Raw genomic sequence first — 21152 nt, 5'->3', positions numbered from 1 at the left:
TCTCCATCTCGAGAAGACTTTAGGGCTTTAGGTCTTGCGCCTTCAGAGTGTGGTCCCTCCATATCTGTAGATGTAGCTGCTTTAGTGTTGTTCAGCCAGCTGCAAACCGTCTTTTTACTATTCTGCTCCCCTTGTGTGTGTCTAACACAATTCAGCAGTAAGCCTAACTCCAGTTGAATTAATACGTGAGTCAGGATGTAGCTTCCTTAGCTCCACTTTATTTTGATGAACCACGTACACGTTAACATGGAGTAAAACTGTAGGACAGAAATAAAACAGCTACCTTTAGCTTAGCATTGTTAAAAGGAGGTTAAACGCAAAATCAAAATGCTACGTTTGTCCCTTTAGCTAGGTTGCATTGAAATGACCCGAACATGAACACATAGGCCTCGCACAATGATCAAATCTCACATTTACTGCAAACATTCTCCACGAATAAGACTCAAATAAATTCTACTTCAGAATATTAAATCAAAACTTACAGACGGTGGTGTCGATGGCATAAACAGAAAGCAGACTGCAGCGGATGATATTGTTTACGTGTCGCTGACTAAACAGAAACTAAAGAAAATGGCAGACTCCCCGTTACGTGCCCAAGCCGCCCTTCAAAATAAAAGGCTCGATGTACTGAGAGTAAATTAACATTGAACACTTGTCTTATAACAGATTAAAGGGCAGAACATGCTGTTTAGGACACAGCCTTACTGTCCAACATTAATGTTAGTCTTGTCTAGTCAGGAAACCTTAACATACATTTTTTGTCATTTCATTTTAGCATGCCACCAAAGAAAAAAATAAAACCACAGGACACAACACTCCTGAGTTTTTTTTTAAGAGTGGAAATAGTTTAAGCATACAACAGAGTTTAGAAATAATAATAATAATCAAACCTGTTATATTATTTTAAATATTATGTATCACCTTATTAGGAGAGTACTGGTACAAAGATACAGTAACAATGCAGAAGCTGCAGAGATCATTCATGCTTTGCCTTCAGAGGTACATGGATTATTTGGGCAAGAGGAAGCTCTGGTCAGGTTGCTTTTAGTAGTCCATGTTTCATCCTCTGAGGCAGAGAGAAGTTTTTTGGTTATATCTGAATATAATCCATACATTGCATGCATAATTTATTTAAAGTTTGTGGACAACAGTATCATGTTGTATTTTGTTTATTATTTGCAATTTACCGTAATTCCACAAATGTTCTATGTCACTATACATACAGTGATTAACTACCTTACCTACAGTGGAATCAGTTTATATAAATATTTTAGAGGATAGGGTGGGCTTTGATTTGATAGCAAATGTGTCGTCGTCCCCCATGTCAAACCTGCTCCTAACGCCCTTGCGTAATGGTAATCGCCGTATCCCCATGCCATCACCTGTCATAACCCCCCCACCCCCCCCCCACCCCACCCACTGGTACTCCGAGGTGTTATGCGGTAACTGAACAGTGCTCGAGATACTCTGGTTTCAATGCTGTCACTTGTAGTCTTCTTTAATAGTGTATTAAATGTTTGCACAGCCCTTTCTGCTAGTCCATTGGATGACGCAGGCTAAGGAGCTGTCGTGACATGGTTAATGCCATTTTGTCTAATAAAATCTGCAAAGTCACTACTGGTGAAGCATGTAAGCAGCATCTCTGGGATACCATGCTGACTGAAACTTTTCCTCAAGCATTCTACAGTGACTTCGGAAGTAGAGCTGTTAAGTGGATATGCATCCATCCACTTAGAATGAGCATCTATCAAGATCAGGAACATCGTTCCCATGAATGGTCCCGTGTACTCTGCGTGTACTCTGGCCACTCCCAGGGATGAAGGGGTGCTACCGCTGGGTCAGCTCTGTTTTCTTGACACACTGTACATGTTCTGACCAATGCTTCAATATCTTCGTCTAGTTTTGGCCACCAGATGTAGCTGCGTGCCAGAGCTTTCATCCGAGTTATGCCAGGGTGTGACTGGTGTAACTGTTTCAGCACTCCCTCCCTACCTGCAGGTGGGACTATAACTCTGGACCCCCACAACACACATCCCTCACTAGCACTGAGTTCTTCCTGTCTGTGTACATAGGGCACCGTGTTAGGATCACTGACCTTTGATGGCCAACCCCTTAGTACATACTCCCGTACCAAAGCTAATACCTTGTCTCTGTCTGTCTACTTCTGCACTTGTCTCGCTGTCACCAATGGTGCATCCATGTGATCCAACAACAGTACTCGCTCAACATCTGTTGAGGGTTCACAATAGTGTATTCATATGCTCACAAGGTAACTGCAGTACTCCTTTCAGCTCATTAAACAAGGTGAGGAGTGACTTGTGGTCTGTGATTATTGTGAATGTTCTCCCATACTGATAGCTGTGAAACATGTTCACCCCAAAGACCACCGCTAAACCCTCTTTGTCCAGCTGTGAGTAATTTTTGTCTGCTGGATTAAGTGTCTTAGATGCAAATCCAATCGGTCATTCTGAACCATCCAACATGCGGTGTGATAGAACAGCGCCCACTCCATACGGGGATGCATCACACGCCAACAGCAACTCTTTACTTGCATCATAATGTACCAAGACTCCTGATGTCTCCTGATGAGAGCTTTGGCGTTTTCAAAAGCTCCTTGGTGTTTGCTTCCCTAGCTCCACCCGGTGTCTTTTCTCAACAGTTTGTGCAGGGGTGCCAAAATAGTGGACAGATTTGGTAAGAATCTGTGGTAATAATTCAATAACCCCAGAAAAGCTTTCAATTCTGTCACGTTCCCAGGTGGGGGTGCCTCTTGAATCACCTGCACCTTTTCAGATACAGGGTGTAGCCGAGGAAACTGCCTTTACTTTGTTTAGGGCGAAGGCCACTCACTCTCAACCGTGTCAACACTTCATCAAAGTTGCTGAGATGTTCCGCCTCTGTTTTCCCACTCACCAGGATATCATCCAGGTATACTGTTACATGAGGAATGCGTTGTAAAATGCTCTCCATGGTGCGCTGAAATATGGCAGGAGTGGAGGACACACCGAATGGTAGGCGACACGTAAACAGACCCTTGTGCGTATTGACAGTCACATACTTCTTAGCATCATCATCCAATACCACTTGTTGGTATGCGTGACTCATGTCCAACTAGGTAAATTTTTCTCCTCCTGCCAAGTTAGCAAACAGATCTTCAACCTTCGGTATCGGATACTGTTATGATACTCTATTCACAGTGAGTTTATAATCCCCACAAATTCTTACAGCTACTCCAGGTTTAAAAACAGGAACTATTCGAGCAGCCCACTCTGAGAACTTAACTGGTTCTATGATTGTCTTCTAGGAGTCTCTGGAGTTCCTTTTCTACCAAGGGTTTCATGGCATAAGGCACTGGCCTTGGTTTGTAGAATTTAGGTAAAGCTTCCTTATCCTACATGTATTTGTGCCTTGGTACCTTTAAGCTGACCCAACTCTTCCTTGAAGAATTCAGAGTGCTTTTCCAAAATTACTTCCAGATCTGTCCACTAAGTACAGATTCAGCACATTGTCATGTCACGTGGTTAATATACTGCCACAATTTTACAATACTGTCATCATACTGCCCAATCCTAGTAGGTGCTATTATTAGCTTACCTCAGCAAGTTTTTAAAATAAATATATATTAAAACACACACATGCTCCTCTGTTCATTGCAGATGCACTTTAGAAATAATAACAATGTTGCAGTAGGCAAATTGCGCTGATGGTAGTTTTTTTTATTTATTATTAATATTTAAAAGTTGTTCTCTGCACTACTTTATGTAAAATAGTTTTAACATATTTTGTGCAACATCTTTATATATGGTAATATTTATAATTCATTAGCTTTTTGTTTCTTTAATACAACCCAATGATTGATGATGCAGGGGGCACCAACCAAATTCTCGACTAGGGCACCACATTGGTCAGGCTCTGGGTCTACTGCTCAGGTTTGTACAGCTACAGTTGCAAAACTGTATAAAATAAAACATCGGGTTTTATATTGCCAAATAAGTTTGGGAGCAATGTTGTGGAAATGTAAAAAAAAATTTATTACGCAGAAACAAATTACCAGATTTTCAAACTAGGAATACATTTATCATAAAAGCTAAATTCAGAAATGTGACCCTTGTGATCCATTTGGTCTGTTTTAGACAACACAATTTTCCATTAAGGTGATCTGGGTTTGTTCTGTGTATCTAGTACTTACATACCCACACCCGCTCCGCTGCAGTAAAGTGACACGGTGCTGTAGCTTCTATGCACATCAAAGTTGAGAAAGACAGACCGGAGTTCAAGTCATAGTTTATTTTTGCAAGTTTGTTCCGATTCTTTCTTGGGTAAATACAAAAAGAGCATAAAACAAATGACAGATGAGGGTTGGGCTTCCACAAATGAATCGCAAAATAATGACCATATTTAAAAAGTATTACTCAAAACTCATTTAAGACTTGTAACAGTAAATGATTTTGGAGTATGGAACCAACCTCAGTAACGAGTCTGTAATTTGACACAAACAGTTTGTTAGGCTGTAGGCTAGTGACTAACCTTAACCTCAACACTAATCCTTTTGACTTGGAAGAATCAAGGTAGTGTCATGAACCAGATGAATGTTAGTTGAACAGCTTGACATAGTCGGTTCTGTCTGGTACAAATATCAGAGGTTCTTGTCCTTCATGTAGTACTCCACGTCTCAGCCAGCCGAGAGACCCCAATTCATAAAATACCATTCAAGTAGACCCAACGGGTGCACAGCTCATACACAAGCAAGTTTGAAACCAAAGACCCATGATATAATTGAATAGTTGATACTACAGTAGGTGGCTGTGGGAGTGTTTCACCTCCTTAACTGCAAGTTGGCTTGGATGCTACATTTTTATCACATGCAATGCAAAGATTTATTACTGTTAGTATATAAAAATTACGCCAATGGAAAAAAGCAAATGGGTGCCAAGTAGCATTATGCAAATTAAAGTTTGATTGTGACTGGGTTACTGATGGCACAATACCCCAACTCATGTTTCATTAAACCTACAAATGTACCAGCTTCATGTTAGTGATTAATCCCTAATGACAAGACAAAAAAAAAACTGCACACAGTAGAAATGCTTCCAGGACTCACCTCCCCTCCAAAGTAGCTTGCCAAGTCCTTAATAAAAATATATTTTCAACATACATCCTTCATGAAGAAAAGTCTCAGAATTCCCAGTGAGCATTACCCAAACGTAGAGCTGCATATGGTGTGAAGAAAGCCAATGGGACATGTAAGATTATCAAACAGCACCAGTGTTCTCCATGGGTCTTTAAAACAGGGTTCTTGGTTTGTGCACATGACTGTGAGATAAGGCTTGATTGTATTCCCATCCTTGATCTAAAGTCATGAATTAAAAAATAATTACAAAAATGAAGTCAAACGAGATAAAATGATGAGAAACGAGGATTCTCTCGAGTTCCCGGGCGTGAGTGAAATGAACCCCGTCTCTTTTATGACGCTTCACAAAGGCACCAAAGAAAACCAGAAAAAGCTTGAGTTCAGTAAACTAGACAGAAGTGCCTTCCATGCCTGTTTCTCATTATATTAAAAGTTTTCAAATAAAAGAAAGTTACTCAACACTCCTGTTACTTCGAGATTAGCGTGTTAAGTAAGCAGCACGTTTGGTAGCAGCTGCAGTGCCACGCTAGCTGCGTGGCTCAGACATGCTGCGCTTCATCCAGGGCCGAGTACTCATTCAGGAACTTGATATGAAAATCATGAACCTTCTCCAGGAGCACCTTCAGCTTCTCAGGAGACGGCAGGATGGTCATTCTACAGAACATTACACAAAAACACCAGAAGGGGAAGAAGTGAGGATTGAAATTATTTAAATCCAATTATTTAAAATCCAAGAAATTATTTAAATCCAAGTTGTTGCAGTTTAAGCCTCATTATTACATCATACACGGTACTGACACGCTGACACATCAGGAACATTGTGCTCCTTGGTTAATCCATTATTACACTAGCCACATAAAATTAATGCAGGGACAAAACAGATGTTACTACCTGGTAGATGTTACTACCCATGAGAATACATTTTTTAAAAAAGATGTGTAATTTGAAATCAAAGTTTGTCATCTGAGCTGCCACCTGAGCTGCCATCTGCTACCAGCTATGGGATAGGTGGGGTTAAGTGACGTACTGGTTGTTGGAACCCTGACCCTGCACATGGAGGATTTGCCTATTAGCCGTTCAATACGCAGGGACGTGAAGGTTCCTGGGAGACTGCCCACACACCACTGGGTCAATGACAGCCTGAACTGGGGGGCAAACTCACCTGAAATGATAGGTACCCTCCCTCTGACCAAAGCCGCTACCCGGGACCACGCAGATGCCAGTCTCCTCCAGGAGCCGAAGGCAGTACATCATGTCAGGCTGCATCCCAAGGGCCTGCATACAGCCATCGGAGGCACTCAGTAAACTGCAGAAGTGAACGACTTAAAATGAATCTGTGTGAGGAACAAGTGCGCCGTGTGGCTGATTTAACCACTCCAGTGGTGAGAGCGATGAACACTGGAAAACAACCACTGCACAGCAGCATAACCCTAAACCCAAGGGTGTGTGTGTGTACACTAAACCCAGGTCTACCTCTGAAGTTAAGGGGGGTTGGGACACACCTCTGCCTCTTCCACAGCCTTGGGAGGGATGAAGATGCGGGGGAAGGCATACATGGCTCCCTGCACCGGATTACATTTAATTCCAGGTACAGCGTTGAGGATCTGCTCCGTCAGCTTGGCTTTATCGGCCAGGGCACCCAAGACGACAGCCTTCTCCTGAAAGCATATGGAGATGGTGACTGCCAAGACTTGCACACAAGTTCATTTAGGCAATGAGTCATAGCAGACAAGTCTGGAGATGCACACATATGCGCGCGCGCACACACAGCTCATTCAGGTTAATCTTTTCATGTACATTTTGCTCGCCTAAAATACACGTTACAGACAGACCTCTGTCTGTATCTGGAACAAACCCTACTCTGCTCTACCAATCAGCAGCACAGAATCCCGACATGTCCCCGGGGCAACGGCGGAATCCCGACAGAATCAGGTCATCTGTCCCCCTGACCTTGTAGAACTGGGTGTGAGAGGGTTCGTCTGGCTGAGGAGGGTTCACAATCACGTCCATGGCAGCCTGGCCAGACACTGGTGGACACAGTCTCACTGACAGCATCTTCACCAGTTGGGCCTTGACCTCCACGTCCAGGTTAACAATCTCCATGAAGCCCCCTCTGAACCCACACCTGTGTAGCAACGCTGGAGTTAGTCATCACGTGTTGGACACCCAAATTACAAGCACACTTTTTAGGATCAAAACATGGTTCTCGTGCAATAATGCTCATATATACAGATTATTCAGAGTTACTCCAATAGTTGCTTTTGATGGCTGAAGGGATGTACTGATATTCTGATGGCTCTCAAACATTCACAAAAGGGTTACAATTATTTACAGCTATTATGTTTAAAAAAGCTTTCTGTGTGCTGAAACCGAGTCTAGAGAGTAACAGTAGAGATAAGATTAGAGTCGGAGGTACAGAGTGCTGGTTATGAGCTGTGCCCATTCCCTTAATGCTTTTAGCTGGGATTACAACAGCATTCTGTCCCCCTGAACTGCCGCCATGTCCTTATTCAGGGCCAAGCACTGATAAAATTGTGTGCTGGCTGTTGTACTATTAAACATATGGGTTTTTTTCTGTAAAGTTCTTTTAAATTTAAGGTAATGAAATTGACAGGAGTTAACTTGACATGTCCACAACACTGCGTCTGATGAATCACAGAGAGGTGAACGCAATGAACCCTGACAAACGGAGGATTGGGGGGTGGGGGGAGGAGTCAGCAGTTGGAATTTCAGAGGGGTGCTGACTCACAGCAACACTTACTCTCCCGTGTAACCTTTGGAGGTGGAGTGGAAGGAGGCCAGCTCCACGCTGTTGAAGTACTCGGGGCCCATCTCATATAGCACCTTCTTAAATGAGTGGAACCGACAGTCTGGGGCATAAACATTCTCCTGATACACCTGCAAGTGCGGGACACACACCAACACAAACAAGTCTAGATGGAACAGAAAGCACAAACATGAAGGAAGAAGGCAACAACCCCCCCTGCCAATTGTCGACCCAGAGCAACATACTCCTACTAACAGAACACACCACACCAAGCAGATGAGAAAAATAATTTCTGCAAAGTTAGTAGACAAAATTATCAAGGTTAAATTCAACTACGCTCCCTCAGAGAGTAGTTTAATCCTGAAACTAGGACTGCTAAATATTAGATCCCCGTCATCTAAAGCATTGCTTGTTAATGAAATGATTACCGATCATAATCAATGCGTGTTTTGCTTGACTGAAACCTGGACCCAACCAGACGACTATATGGCCCTAAACGAAGCTTCTCCCTCTGGCTATAGATATGCTCATAACCCCCGTCCAAATGGTCGAGGAGGTGGTGTCGCCACAATATATGACTCCAATATATGAGATATGAGTTTTCAGACTTCCTGTCTCATGTAGTGCTATCAACCGATAAGGTGATTATAGTTGGTGATTTTAATATCCATTTTGAAAATCTGTGTGACTCTTTTAGCATAAATTTTCAAACAATTCTTGATTCAGTGGGTATCACTCAGAATGTGGTGGGTCCTACACATAATTGTAGTCATACTTTAGACTTGGTCTTATCATTTGGTATCAACATATCCATCCATCCATCCATTATCTGAACCGCTTAATCCCGCTAGTCGGGGTCACGGGGGGGGGGGGGGGGGGGGGGGGGGGGGGCTGGAGCCAATCCCAGCATCTCCGGGCGAAGGCAGGGTACACCATGGGCAGGTCGCCAGTCCACCGCATGGCCAACACACACGCACGCACTCACACCTATGGGCAATTTAGAGAGTTTAGCAATTCTTCCTCAGAGTGAGGCTGTTTCTGACCAAAGCCTCATAACATACGAGTTGTGTTTGACTGACAGTATTCATCAGCCACCCTTAATAGGCTGGAGACACTCATTGGCATAAGAGGTCAAGCACTCTCCTAAATCAGGTCCTATACCTGACAGATCGTTACCAATTTGTACTAGTAAATAACGAATAATCAGAGCATTCTAAGGTAAAGTATGGTGTCCCACAAGGATCTGTACTGGGGGGCCCATATTATTCTCATTATATATGCTACCACTGGGCACTATCATTCGTAGGAATGGTATTAGCTTCCAATGCTACGCAGATGATACTCAGTTGTATATATCCTCTAATCCGGATGATATCTCTACAACTTTCATGATTGAGAACTGCGTCCAGGACATTAAAAACTGGATGGCGTCCAATTTTCTTCAACTAAATTCTGATAAGATTGAGGTGCTGATTCTTGGGCCTAAAGCTGCTAGAAGCAATTGGGCTGATATTCCCCTTACCCTAGATGGTTTTTCAGTAACACCTAAATCTACTGCAAAAAGTTTAGGTGTCACTATTGATTCGGATCTTTCATTTGACACACATATATGCAATGTCACTAAGGCTGCCTTTTTCCATTTACGTAATATCGCCAAGCTGAGACACTTACTTTCATTAGCTGAGGCAGAGAAGCTGGTCCATGCTTTTGTCTCGTCAAGATTAGACTACTGTAATGGTCTCACAGAGCTCATAGATACCATCATAGCCATCGCAACACCAGGAACCCAACTTACCTACAATGTTCACCACAAACTCCACTCACAGTGACTGGAGGACTCTGGAATTGCCAATCTACTGTCCAGAAGGCTGACTTCATCTCAGCTCTTGCATCCCTCCACTCACTACAATTCTTGGCTCTGACCGAAACCTGGATCACTCCAGAGAACTCTGCATCTCCGGCTGCTCTGTCCTCTGCCTTCTCATTCACCCATTCCCCACAATGCCTTGGAAGGGGAGGTGGCACAGGTCTACTTTTATCTCCAGAGTGGCGTTTCACCCAATTCTGCTTTTCAGCTCTTTCAATTTCTTCCTTTGAGTTCCATGCTATCACTGTATCCTACCCCACTATTCTTCACATCATTGTGACTTATCGCCCTCCAGGTTCCCTTGAGAACTTCATTGACGAACTTGATACCCTCCTCAGTCAATTCACCATTGAAGCAAACCCCCTCATTCTCCTTGGAGACTTCAACCTTCCATCCGACAAACTTCATTCATCTTGCATCCTTCCATTGCTGTCGTCATTTGACCTCACCATCAACCAATCCACTGCGACTCATAGAGCAGGCAACATTCTGGACCTGGTCTTTACACGTGACACCAGAACATCGGACATCACAGTCACCCCACTCCACCTGTCAGACCATCACATTTTATCCTTTTCTTTCCCCCTCCCTGCCATTTCCACTCACACTTCCCCTGTACATTCTTCTTCCTTTCACCCAAGTTTGCGTTCCATCAATCCCTCAACCCTTGCTACCACTATTTTGTCCTCCCTTCCTCATCAGAATTGTCCATCTTCTCTCTCGCTGGACACAATTACTGATACTTTGCTCTCTACGCTCTCTTCATCCATCAATCTTCTGTGTCCTCCCTCCCCAGGCTTAAGAGATCTGTTCCATCCACCCCCTGGCTAACTCAAGTGCTTTGTAGCCACAGGAGAGATCTAAGAACTGCAGAGAGGAGGTGGAAGAGAAGTCGCCTAGATTCAGACCTCCGCTCATATCAATCTCTCCTTTCAAAGTTCTCACTGGAAGTCACATCAGCAAAATCAGCCTACTACAGAAAGAAATTTGAATCCATCTGCATCCAGCCCATGCAAGCTATTCAGTATTTTTTTTTCACTCCTTAACCCTCCCTCACCCCCTCCTCTGTCAGTCCTTCTCCCCAGCTCCCACCCTTCCTACTAGTACCTCTAACCCAACACTCAACTCCTTGGCTTCCTTCTCCCCTCTCTCCTCAGACAAGATACATCAACTTCTGACTTCTAGCAATCCTACTACATGCCCACTGTATCCAATTCCTTCCACTCTTTTCCAGAATATGTCAAGAGAACTCCTTCCGTTCATCTCGGCAATCATCAACAACTTCTTAGTTTTGGGTCATGTGACTACCGTGTTCAAAATGGCAAGGGTGGTACCAATCCTGAAAAAAGCAACACTTGACACTAGGGCTGAACGATTAATTGCATTTGCGATAATCTCGCGATATTTGAAAACGCGATTCTCTAATCGCACAGGCTGCAATTTAAACTGGTCACGTGACTTGGGAGCGAGCCGAGCCGAGGACGAACGGAGCAAACCCGAGCAGGAGGCAGGGAGGTGGAGAAGTGAAGTTAACACAGCGCACTTTAACTTGTTGCACAATGGCTTCAGGCTCGACAGAAGCTGACACAACTGAAAGTCTAATACCAAAGAGGGGCAGCACATCAGTTGTGTGAAATTACTTTGGCTTTTAAAAAGATGCTGCTCAACGTCAGGTACTGTGTAAAACGTGCCTTGCTACTGTCGCTACGACGCGAGGTAACACTACAAACCTTCTTCAGCATTAAAAAAACACCACAAAGCCTCGTATGATATTTGTAAGGCTAAAATGCCAACGACCAGTGCTGCGTCTTCAAATACGCCAAAGTGTTTCTCTGCGCTTATACAGGTTTAGTATGCGGTGAGCAGCGAAATACCGTAAAATCACGCATATAGGCGCAATAAGATTTAAAGCACGGATGAATCGCAAAAGCGCGCATAGCTTGACCGCGGTCCAGCCGACAGGGTTCACTGACCGAACCGTCTGAAAGTGTAACTCCTTATGGATATAATTCGAAGCGGCACGCTGAAATAACTCGGGCAGTAACGGAGTTCATAGTGAAAGACATGATGTCCGTTAATATAGTGAACAAGCCCGGCTTCATGGCTTTGTTAAACACTGGATATGCGCTACCAAATGCCCTCACGCACAAATTTTAGCCAAGTTGCTATACCTGCAGGGTTGCCAACTCTCACGCATTGAGCGTCTTAGACTAAAAAGTTACTAGTTCGCTCTGGCGCCAACCACAAGCGATCGATCGATGGCGATATAATAATAATACTTAATTTTAGTCCATTTTACACCATCCCCCAACAACAAATTACGTTCGCCACCCCCTCCAGGTTCAAGTCTCACTCCAAGCGATCTTGAAAAGTTGGCAACCCTGTATCTGAGCTGTATAAAAAAATGCCGAAACGAGTTTCCTGAAAACAGTGGGAAAAAAAATCGCGATTTTAAATCGCAATCGCAATTTATAGATAAAAAATTGCAATTAGATTATTTTCCAAAATCGTTCAGCCCTACTTGACACCTCTGACATGAACAACTACAGACCGGTATCACTTCTTTCTTTTCTATCAAAAACTCTGGAGCGAGCAGTCTATGACCAATTATCTCTCTTCCTCACCAAGAACCAACTCCATGATCCTAATCAGTCTGGCTTCAAACGGGCACACTCAACAGAAACTGCCCTTAAAGCAGTGACCGAGAAGCTCCATGCTGCCAAGGCTAACAAGCTATCATCAGTTTTAATTCTTCTAGATCTTTCTTCAGCCTTTGACACCGTCAACCACATCCTCCTCCTCTCTGTTCTTTCTAGCCTCGGTGTGACTGGCTCTGCTTGGAAATGGTTCCAGTCATATCTTGAAGACCGTTCCTATCAGGTAACATGGAGGATCTTCATCCAATCCATGTAAACTTTCCACTGGTGTCCCCCAAGGCTCGGTCCTAGGCCCTCTTCTCTTCTCTTTATATACTTGTTCCCTTGGTGACATTATTTTGTCTCATGGTTTCTATTATCATTGCTATGCTGATGACACCCAGCTAATTCCTTCCCTCATTCTGACACCCAGGTCTCTAGGCGTATCTCGGCATGCTTGGCAGATATTGCTTCATGGATGACTGCTCACCACTTGAAGCTCAACCCTAGCAAAACTGAGCTTCTGTACATTCCAGGAACCCCAACCCCACACAACGACCTCACAGTTTCCTTTGAGAACATCTTGTTAACACCATCAGAAACTGCTCGAAGCCTGGGTGTAACGTTGGACAAAGAGTCCTTCTCAACACATGTTTCAAAGCTGACCAGATCCTGCAATTCCCTACTTGCAGGTCTTCCTCTACGGGTCATCAGACCTCTACAATTAATTCAGAATGCTGCAGCACGACTGGTCTTCAATCTACCCAAGGTCTCACATGTGACTCCTCTACTACGCTCTCTTCACTGGCTTCCAGTAGCGGCACGCATCAGATATAGCTAACTAGCATCAGAGCACTCAATCAGCCGATACCACTTGCCGTTGTTCTTAAATTGTATGTGTGTCTATGGTTATTTGTGCTTCTTGGCAAATGTCTAACTTGCAAAACACTAGGTAATGATATTGACTCCTGTAGTTTAGTAGTAGTCTGACTCAATGATATCTTGAATTCTGGCCTATCTGTACTATTTCCTAGGATGTATTCTGTGATCAGAAGCAAAGCACTTTGTAAGTCGCTCTGGATAAGAGCGTTTGCTAAATGCCGTAAATGTCTTCTAATTGGATGCTCTAAACTGTCCATAAAGAAGCTACAACATGTTCAAAATGCAATTATGGAATAGCCTTCCAGCTCCAATCCGAGATTCTGACACAGTTCCAATCTTTAAATCTAGACTTAAGACTCACCTATTTAATCAAGCCTTCAGCTAATATTCCCCTTGTAAGGTGTGGGGCTCAGGGGCCCCCAGACGTTGAGATTTCTGGTAATCTGAGATGTTGATGCTGACATCTAGCTGTGTCATGGCATCACTTATTTGTGACAATGACTTGACTTGAAATCAATGTCTCAGTGAGCCCTCATGACTGTGGTCACCTCCGAACCCTTCCCTTTATTTATGCTGCTATAGATTAGCCTGCCGGAGCCACATGCTAATCACTGGCACGTGAACTATGTACGTTTAAATCAATGATGGTTTAAACTGATGTCGACACACTCAGTCTGTATTGTCTATCTTTTTGCATGCTTCTACACAAGACGATTGCATGCAAGCACCTACAAGCCCCTGGGAGATGGTCTGGCTTGCCGGTGGATGTACTGATGCCGGGGTTGGATGTGCCATTGCTGCAAGAGGACGTGCTGATGCTAGCTCCCACCTGAGGCTCACCACCTGCACCGAAGGGACTGTGACTACTTGGCCAGGGAACAAGGACCTTAACTATAACTGTAGAACTATAGAACCATCATGCACACCACGGACTTGTGCCAACGGGCCGTCCAATGGAGGATGGGTTCCCTTTTGAGTCTTGGTCCTCCCGAGGATTCTTCCTAATCCCCACCATCATAGGGAGTTTTTCCTTGCCACGGTCACCTTTGGCTTGCTCATTAGAGATCTGGACCCATACGATTGTAAAGCTGCTTTGTGACAACATGTGTTGTAAAAAGCGCTATATAAACAAATTTGACTTTGAATCACCAGGAAAGACCAGGAGGATTCTCTTTAACTTCTGGTCACCGACCTCACGAGGAAGAGTCATTACCTCGTCAGCCATAACAAAGAGATTCTCCTCATAGGCGAAGTGCAGAACGTCTTCGATGCACTTCTTACTCTGGACTTGACCTGCCAAAACAGTTTACACAGGAAAGACAAGACTCATATTCATTACAGAAGTGGAACTGGGGTGTAACTTCACCCCGAGTATGGAGCGCTGTGGTGGAGGGATCAGGGAGCTCTCTACCGGTGGGGTTTCCGGGGTTGATGATGCAAAGCACCCGGGGCTGGCAGTGCTGCCGGGCGGCCTGGTAGGCTCTGTGCAGCTCACGCACGTCCAGGGCCCAGCAGTTGTCCTCATCCAGGTAGTAGTTGACCTGCACTGCGTCCATCTCCGCAATGGCGGCGGAGTAGAGTGGGTACTGCGGAATGGGGATCATCACGCCTGTACGTGTGCTACCCTGGCCCGACACCAGGAGGCGCAGGATACTCTGGGGAAACCAGAAATAAAATGCTCAACAGAAACACAGACAGACAGGTGTCTCCACAAATGAGTCCCTTCCCGACTAGTTTATTACTGTCTCCAAAGTCTAGAAATTCTAGAAACAGTGTATGCGTACTCAGGGAAACTCTTAAATTTGTTTGGGTTTAATGGACAACATGTGCACTGGCTGGGTGGTGGTTCTTACAGGACCACCGCTGTCCTACAGGTCCGACTACAGGCTGGAACGGAGGGCAACAGACGTGGTGGCTTCACATCGGGACTTTAAAAACGCTCAGGACACGTGGAGCTGACTGGACCCTCAGGTCAAACCTAACCTGCTAACACAACCTGTGACTACACATACCACAATGCCATCACTGGCCCCCGTTGTGAGGAAAATGTTGTCCCAGTGAGCAGGCACCCCCTGGTCTCTCTGCTCAATGTAAGCAGCGATGTCCTGGCGGATGCAGTCCACCCCTTGACTCGCACTGTACGACCCTGACAGTAAAGGACAAAGGACATATGAGCACAAAGGGAAAGACAGAGAACTAGACCAGCCCTGGTGCACAAAACATCCTCTTACATGCTCACAGCAAACACAGGCATGCAGAAACGCATGGAGACACGCACCAATGCTTTGTCCTCCGCAGCCCCGCAGGATACGCTGTGCTCTCCACTTCGCATCCTCAGGGAAACTGGGACTGTCGAGCAGCTCAGGGAAGGTGCAGAGAGCCACCACCTGCAGAACATTACAGTTAAGAGTTCTCCTCTACTGAACACACACCACCTGCAGAACATTACAGTTAAGAGTTCTCCTCTACTGAACACACACCACCTGCAGAACATTACAGTTAAGAGTTCTCCTCTACTGAACACACACCACCTGCAAAACATTACAGTTGGAGTTCTACACTACTGAACACATACCACCTGCAGAACATTACGGTTGGAGTTCTATACTACTGAACACACACACCCACACAAGGTTAGGGTTTTCATAAATCACGAAATACACACAATCTCCAGAGGGTTATGGTTCACCACTACTGAACACCACACACACACTCTCCAGTACTGAAAACACATATCACACACAGCTACTCCAGTACAGATAGGTTGTACATATTTATCAAAATGTTTTAAAAGCTCAGTTAGACTCTTGGCTTGATGAGGTCGTCTAGATGAGCGTCAACATAAAGCAGTCAGCACAACACGTGAGCCTCCTCCCAGTGACACCAGGAACACGTGAGCCTCCTCCCAGTGACACCAGGAACACGTGAGCCTCCTCCCAGTGACACCAGGAACACGTGAGCCTCCTCCCAGTGACACCAGGACAGATATGACCGATGTCTTCAGCTCCATCACAAGTTGGTTATCAGTTTACATCAAAACACTGCTCTCAATTTACTGGGCACTGGGAGAACGCATACATGTGTTTGTTAGGGTTGCACACTGTGTGTGTGTAGGTTTAGAGAACATGCTGACCAAATGGACGACCAAACATTTAGCCCAATCAACAATCTTTTAATAGAGACAATTTTGCCTGCCAATCTCCAAGCCCATTCCGTACTTTACCACATAACAATCCAGGTGCTAGTAAGGATCCCTTCATTCACACACACACTAATGTCAGACTTCTGGTTGGAGTTACTCCATTCTATGTCACATTCAATCAGCCAGCTAATTGCATCCTGTTTAGTGCACAACACCTCCAAACAGACAGGTGTTTGGTTGAGAACACGTCTAAACACCTACCTGTCTGTGTAGAGGGGTTTTGAATCAAACACGGCCCTGCTGAGCCTCTCACCTGTCTGAGGAATGTAATTGGCTGCTGTCCCATAGCATGGGCATCCCCAATGTTGGCTTTGATGACCTCCGTGAAGGGCTTCTGACCCCCCTGTCATAACACACACAGAGGGAGAAAAGTTTCAATATGCGGACCCAAGTTAGGGTGCTACTGCTTACGCTTACATAAATACTGCTGTGCTGACAACATGAGCTATGCCCAAATTACTGACCACATGCAAAGGGTCAACTTACACTGCATATAAAGCCAAGCACAACAGTCATGGCTGCATACACAACATGGAGTGGAATAGACACTGGGACACTGGGTCATGCTAGCGTCAATTAACATTCAAACCATCCAAATCTTAAACTGGGTTAACAGCCTCAGTATGTTTATAGTTAGACTAATGTGCTTCAAGCAGATCAACAAACTTCATTTAGATCATAGACCACCACGTACTACCAGAGAGGCCGGACACACCCTGGCATTTGAGGACTCTGCAGGTTTAGGCTATTTGAGAGATAGCTATTGATTTCTCCACACAATGAAAGATTTTAGCTCAGATTTTAAAAGTAAAATGTGATGTTCTACAAGGGTCAGGTTCTGGTCCCCTTATAAAAATCAAAATTCCTTCATCGTCACTGTAACGTGTACCACACACACACACACACACACACACACACACACACACACACACACACACACACAGCCAGAGATATTAAATTGTAGTGAAGTACAGTTTCCAGAGAAAGAGGATGTTTCACATATGCTTCACAGCTGATAAATGACCTCTGACCTCAACTTCCTGTTTCTCTGGAAGCTCTGTACTCTCTCTCCCTCACACTATACACATGTCTATACACCTGACCCAGTACACTGCAGTTACTTACCTGGAATCTTCTCTCCTATGACTCACTCATGTAAATTACATAATGTGATGCTTCCAACCTCTTATCCTCCCCTAATTACACAATACTGATAGGACTTTCATCTGATGAGGAAAGTGACTGCCCCGCACCTTTTCCATCAAGAAAAAAGCTTCAATGGAAGCTCGTACTTGTACAGAATGCAGCAGCCCATATTTACAAGAGCTAGGCAGTTTTCAACACATCAGTCCTTCAGCCCTCCACCGGTGCCCAATGAAATTCTGAAATTATTTTAAAATTATCTTGTTGATTCATCAAGTGCTAAATGGCCCCACAGCAGCTGTTATAGCACGACTTCACTGAGCAACAGGACTCTAATCCACACTCAGTTCCCTAATCCAGACTAAAGCCTTCACTCATTTACCTACCCGAGGGTGACAAACGTGCACGGGATGACGGTAAAGCTTTTTGGGACGACAATGTTACATTATAATCGTATCTGTAAATTATATGAAGCAGCAGTTAAATAAACAAGGACGCCTTTGGCGAATCACCATGTCCGCTTCAAAGATCACATGGTAAGAGGGCCAGACCTTGGGTTTAAACTCTCACCAAACCCAAACCTAAGCATTTAGTAAACGTTAGTCTAGAAAATAATATGAATACAACGCATACAATTTAGAAAACGGGTGTGCGCATCCTAAATGGGTGCACGTGGGTACTGTTGTACTGCACGGACGGGTCGAACCGGCGCAGCAACGACGCCCTTGACCACGCCCACTTCAACCTGTAACCACGCCCACTTCAGGATCTCTTTTTGCTTTTTAAACAGGCTAATGAAACCGGTGGTTTGCTCGGTTAACTACATACCCATCAATACAGCAACACAATCACAATCAGAGTATTAGCCCAGATTAAATGTGTGCGCGTCCTCACCTCCTGCAGGTACTTCTCGATCTCGCCGGCCTTCAGGACGATGGGTCCCCGGACCGCGTACTCCACGCCCTTCACCTGCGGGTTCAGCGTCTCCATCGTCAGGGTCTTCTCTCTCGTCCTCCCGGCCGACGGCGCGCTGGCTTCGGCGGTGCTGTACCGCTTCAGTCCGTATGGACCGTCTGCAGACGGGGCTTGAGATTTGCGCCTTACACCCGCACGACATGCTGTCTTCTTCGGCGAGGTCTTGGCGGAGGTCCGCGATATCGCCGGACACTGATCAAACGCCCCGGAGATCAACGAGCGGTTGGCCAGCGACTGTAGTCTGTGCATATCCGAACCCGGACGAGACGAGACGAGTTACCCGGTGAACACTCCTCAAAGCAGCGTGCACAGAGGAATAATCTATCCAGATGAGAGGCAGACTGGAGATTAAAGGTCTGGGTTTGGCGCTAGTACTGGAGATTAAAGGTCTGGGTTTGGCACTAGTACTGGAGATTAAAGGTCTGGGTTTGGCACTAGTACTGGAGATTAAAGGTCTGGGTTTGGCGCTAGTATATAAGCATGATGTTGGACTTCCTAACCAGCTCTTACAACACACCCGCCAACCTTCCTTTCATAAGCGCACCACAAGCGTGTACATTGTCGCATGGGTTGATGGGTATTGTAGTAATCATCGTGTGGTAATACCATTCTGATCCAGTACTTCAGTGTCGGAAGAACTACAAACCCCACGGGAAGTGTGACTCCGGTGCGAGGGGTTCGTAGGCGCTGTGTGTTCATAGCGTCACACCCGCACGGTGTTTCATCAGCTGTGGCTGAACAGATGACACGGCGGAGCGAGTCTATAATTATGCCAGTTCATATTTTTACATAATAAAAGTGTCATCAAGAGTGTTGTCTTAACATTTTGGACAAGAATACGAAGCAGGTCTGTGTGTTTTCTAAATTTAAACAATCTGGTTGGCTGAGTATATTCGACGACAAAGCAGTTCAGTCAAATGAATTGTTTAATGCCAATAGTGCAGTTAGCAATCATTTGCGTAGCCCGCATATAGCCAAGCAAATACCGGGGAAACTCTGCCATCTTGCGTACAAATAGGGTCATGACATGCGTCAGATAATTATTATGATTTTGATACTCTTGTAGTTTAACATCTTAAAGCAACACTGTACACGTGTGTTGACTTTCGTGGGAACTTCACGGCAGGCTTATGCTGTACCGCACAGAATTTCGTGTTACAATGTACGTTCACAAAGTTTTCATTCATTCAGTCGGTCAGTCATTTTATTAGTTGGGCCTATTTAATGGTTTGGCATGGAAAGTGCAAGTCAGCAAACCTATTCATATAGGGAGTTTTTCCTTGCCACTGTCGCCTTTGGCTTGCTCATTAGGGATCTGGACCCATACGATTGTAAAGCTGCTTTGTGACAACATGTGTTGTAAAAAGCACTATATAAATAAATTTGACTTTGACTTTGTCAAGGTTTGCAGAGATTTTTTTTCTGATTTAGTGTTCTCCTGATTCCAGATGGAATTTTATTAATCATAAAGGTTTATAACAGGCATAGTTATTAGTCCACTGCCTTTAAGGGATAAAATAGAATGGACTACAATAATTGTAGCCAGTACTGGAAAGCTAATAACAGAATTGGTTGCCATGGTCATGCATTCTGGGACAGCCTTATGTAAATAAATTAAAACCAAAATGGGATGGTTGTTTGAATCCACTATCACCTAAACTCTGAAAACATCTCTGAACTCCCTCAGGTATCATGTGATGTTTTATCATGGTCGTTATTTCTGTAACTGCTAGGCTATCCCAGTGTGTCTGGAAGTGACAGGCAGAAGACATCAAACATTTTTCATGTCACCCCTGCTGGATATGACAGCTCATACATTCACTCCTTTTTTATTGTTTTGTGATGTTTGCAAATGAACCAAGGTTTTACCCTCTGGCTTCATTAAATATTTGTACATTTGAAAAAAAAGCACATTTTCATGTGAAAAGCTGAAGATCTGAATCACCACAGGTCAACACTGGTTGCCTTGGGAACAGCCTCATGTAACATTTTGATGGGTTGCTCTGGCTGGTTTTGTGATCCATGCAACAATATGGATGGCTTTAATTTCATAGTACATCTAAAGATAAAGATGGCGTCCATTAATTATGAACTTGCTGTCTTGCCCTGAATTTGTAAAAGGGCTTTTAGCTGTTGTTTCTTCAGAAAGAGCTTTGAGTTGTTGTTTCTGTAGAAAGAGCTTTGGACTGGTGTTTCTACAGAAAGACGCCATCCATCAGGGAGCAGGAACATGTTTTTAAAGATTGTTTCTGGGGAGGGGGAGGCCCAGACGCCCTCCGCTTGTGCTGCAACATTAAGTGCATTTGTATGAGTCAGATTGACCGGTTATAGATTTGATACAGCTTTACAAAGTTCGAAAATTCCAAATGAATTATCAATAATAATAACGTACAACGCAAAGTATGCAAATTCTACTTACAAAATATTTTATAGTATAAAAAAAGCAGGTGAAGAATTTTGAGATAATAAAAGAAAGTCTTTCATAACTATTGTGTGGCCGTCATCACTCAAAAGAACAGGCTGACTACACACTGTCTTACAATAGCATT

At 44.3% G+C, this 21152-nt stretch overlaps 1 protein-coding gene across 2 annotated transcripts; it reads right to left on the bottom strand.

Annotated features, from left to right (window-relative positions):
* Positions 1-4268: 4268 nt before the first annotated feature.
* Positions 4269-19272, bottom strand: gpt2 (glutamic pyruvate transaminase (alanine aminotransferase) 2). 2 transcript variants are annotated; one of them, XM_077001101.1, is made up of 11 exons: positions 18523-19272; positions 16739-16828; positions 15562-15670; positions 15296-15429; positions 14695-14938; positions 14497-14576; positions 7893-8029; positions 7082-7256; positions 6634-6789; positions 6294-6406; positions 4269-5785 (listed from the first exon to the last, which is right to left on the bottom strand). In XM_077001101.1, the coding sequence occupies exons 1-11, from the start codon at positions 18850-18852 to the stop codon at positions 5671-5673; spliced, it is 1683 nt and encodes a 560-aa protein (XP_076857216.1). In that variant the 5' UTR covers positions 18853-19272; the 3' UTR covers positions 4269-5670. The 2 variants fall into 2 exon arrangements, with proteins under 2 accessions (XP_076857216.1, XP_076857224.1); XM_077001109.1 differs by lacking the exon at positions 4269-5785 and having other exon boundaries at positions 6605-6789.
* Between the last annotated feature and the right edge of the window lie 1880 nt (positions 19273-21152).

The sequence above is a fragment of the Brachyhypopomus gauderio genome, chromosome 1 (genome assembly GCF_052324685.1).
Source record: "Brachyhypopomus gauderio isolate BG-103 chromosome 1, BGAUD_0.2, whole genome shotgun sequence".
Lineage (NCBI taxonomy): Eukaryota > Metazoa > Chordata > Actinopteri > Gymnotiformes > Hypopomidae > Brachyhypopomus > Brachyhypopomus gauderio.
Note: the sequence above shows the minus strand (reverse complement) of the source record. Positions and strands in the feature narration are given on the sequence as shown.

Bases quoted from the DNA above. Each gene is read 5' to 3' on its own strand.
- gpt2 (XM_077001101.1), bottom strand. From the start codon at position 18,852: ATGCACAGACTACAGTCGCTGGCCAACCGCTCGTTGATCTCCGGGGCG. The intron at 14,577-14,694 runs GTAGAGAGCTCC...CTGTTTTGGCAG, and splicing joins CAACCCCGGAAACCCCACCG to GTCAAGTCCAGAGTAAGAAG. The intron at 5,786-6,293 runs GTGAGTTTGCCC...AATGTTCTGTAG, and splicing joins GAGGGTACCTATCATTTCAG to AATGACCATCCTGCCGTCTC.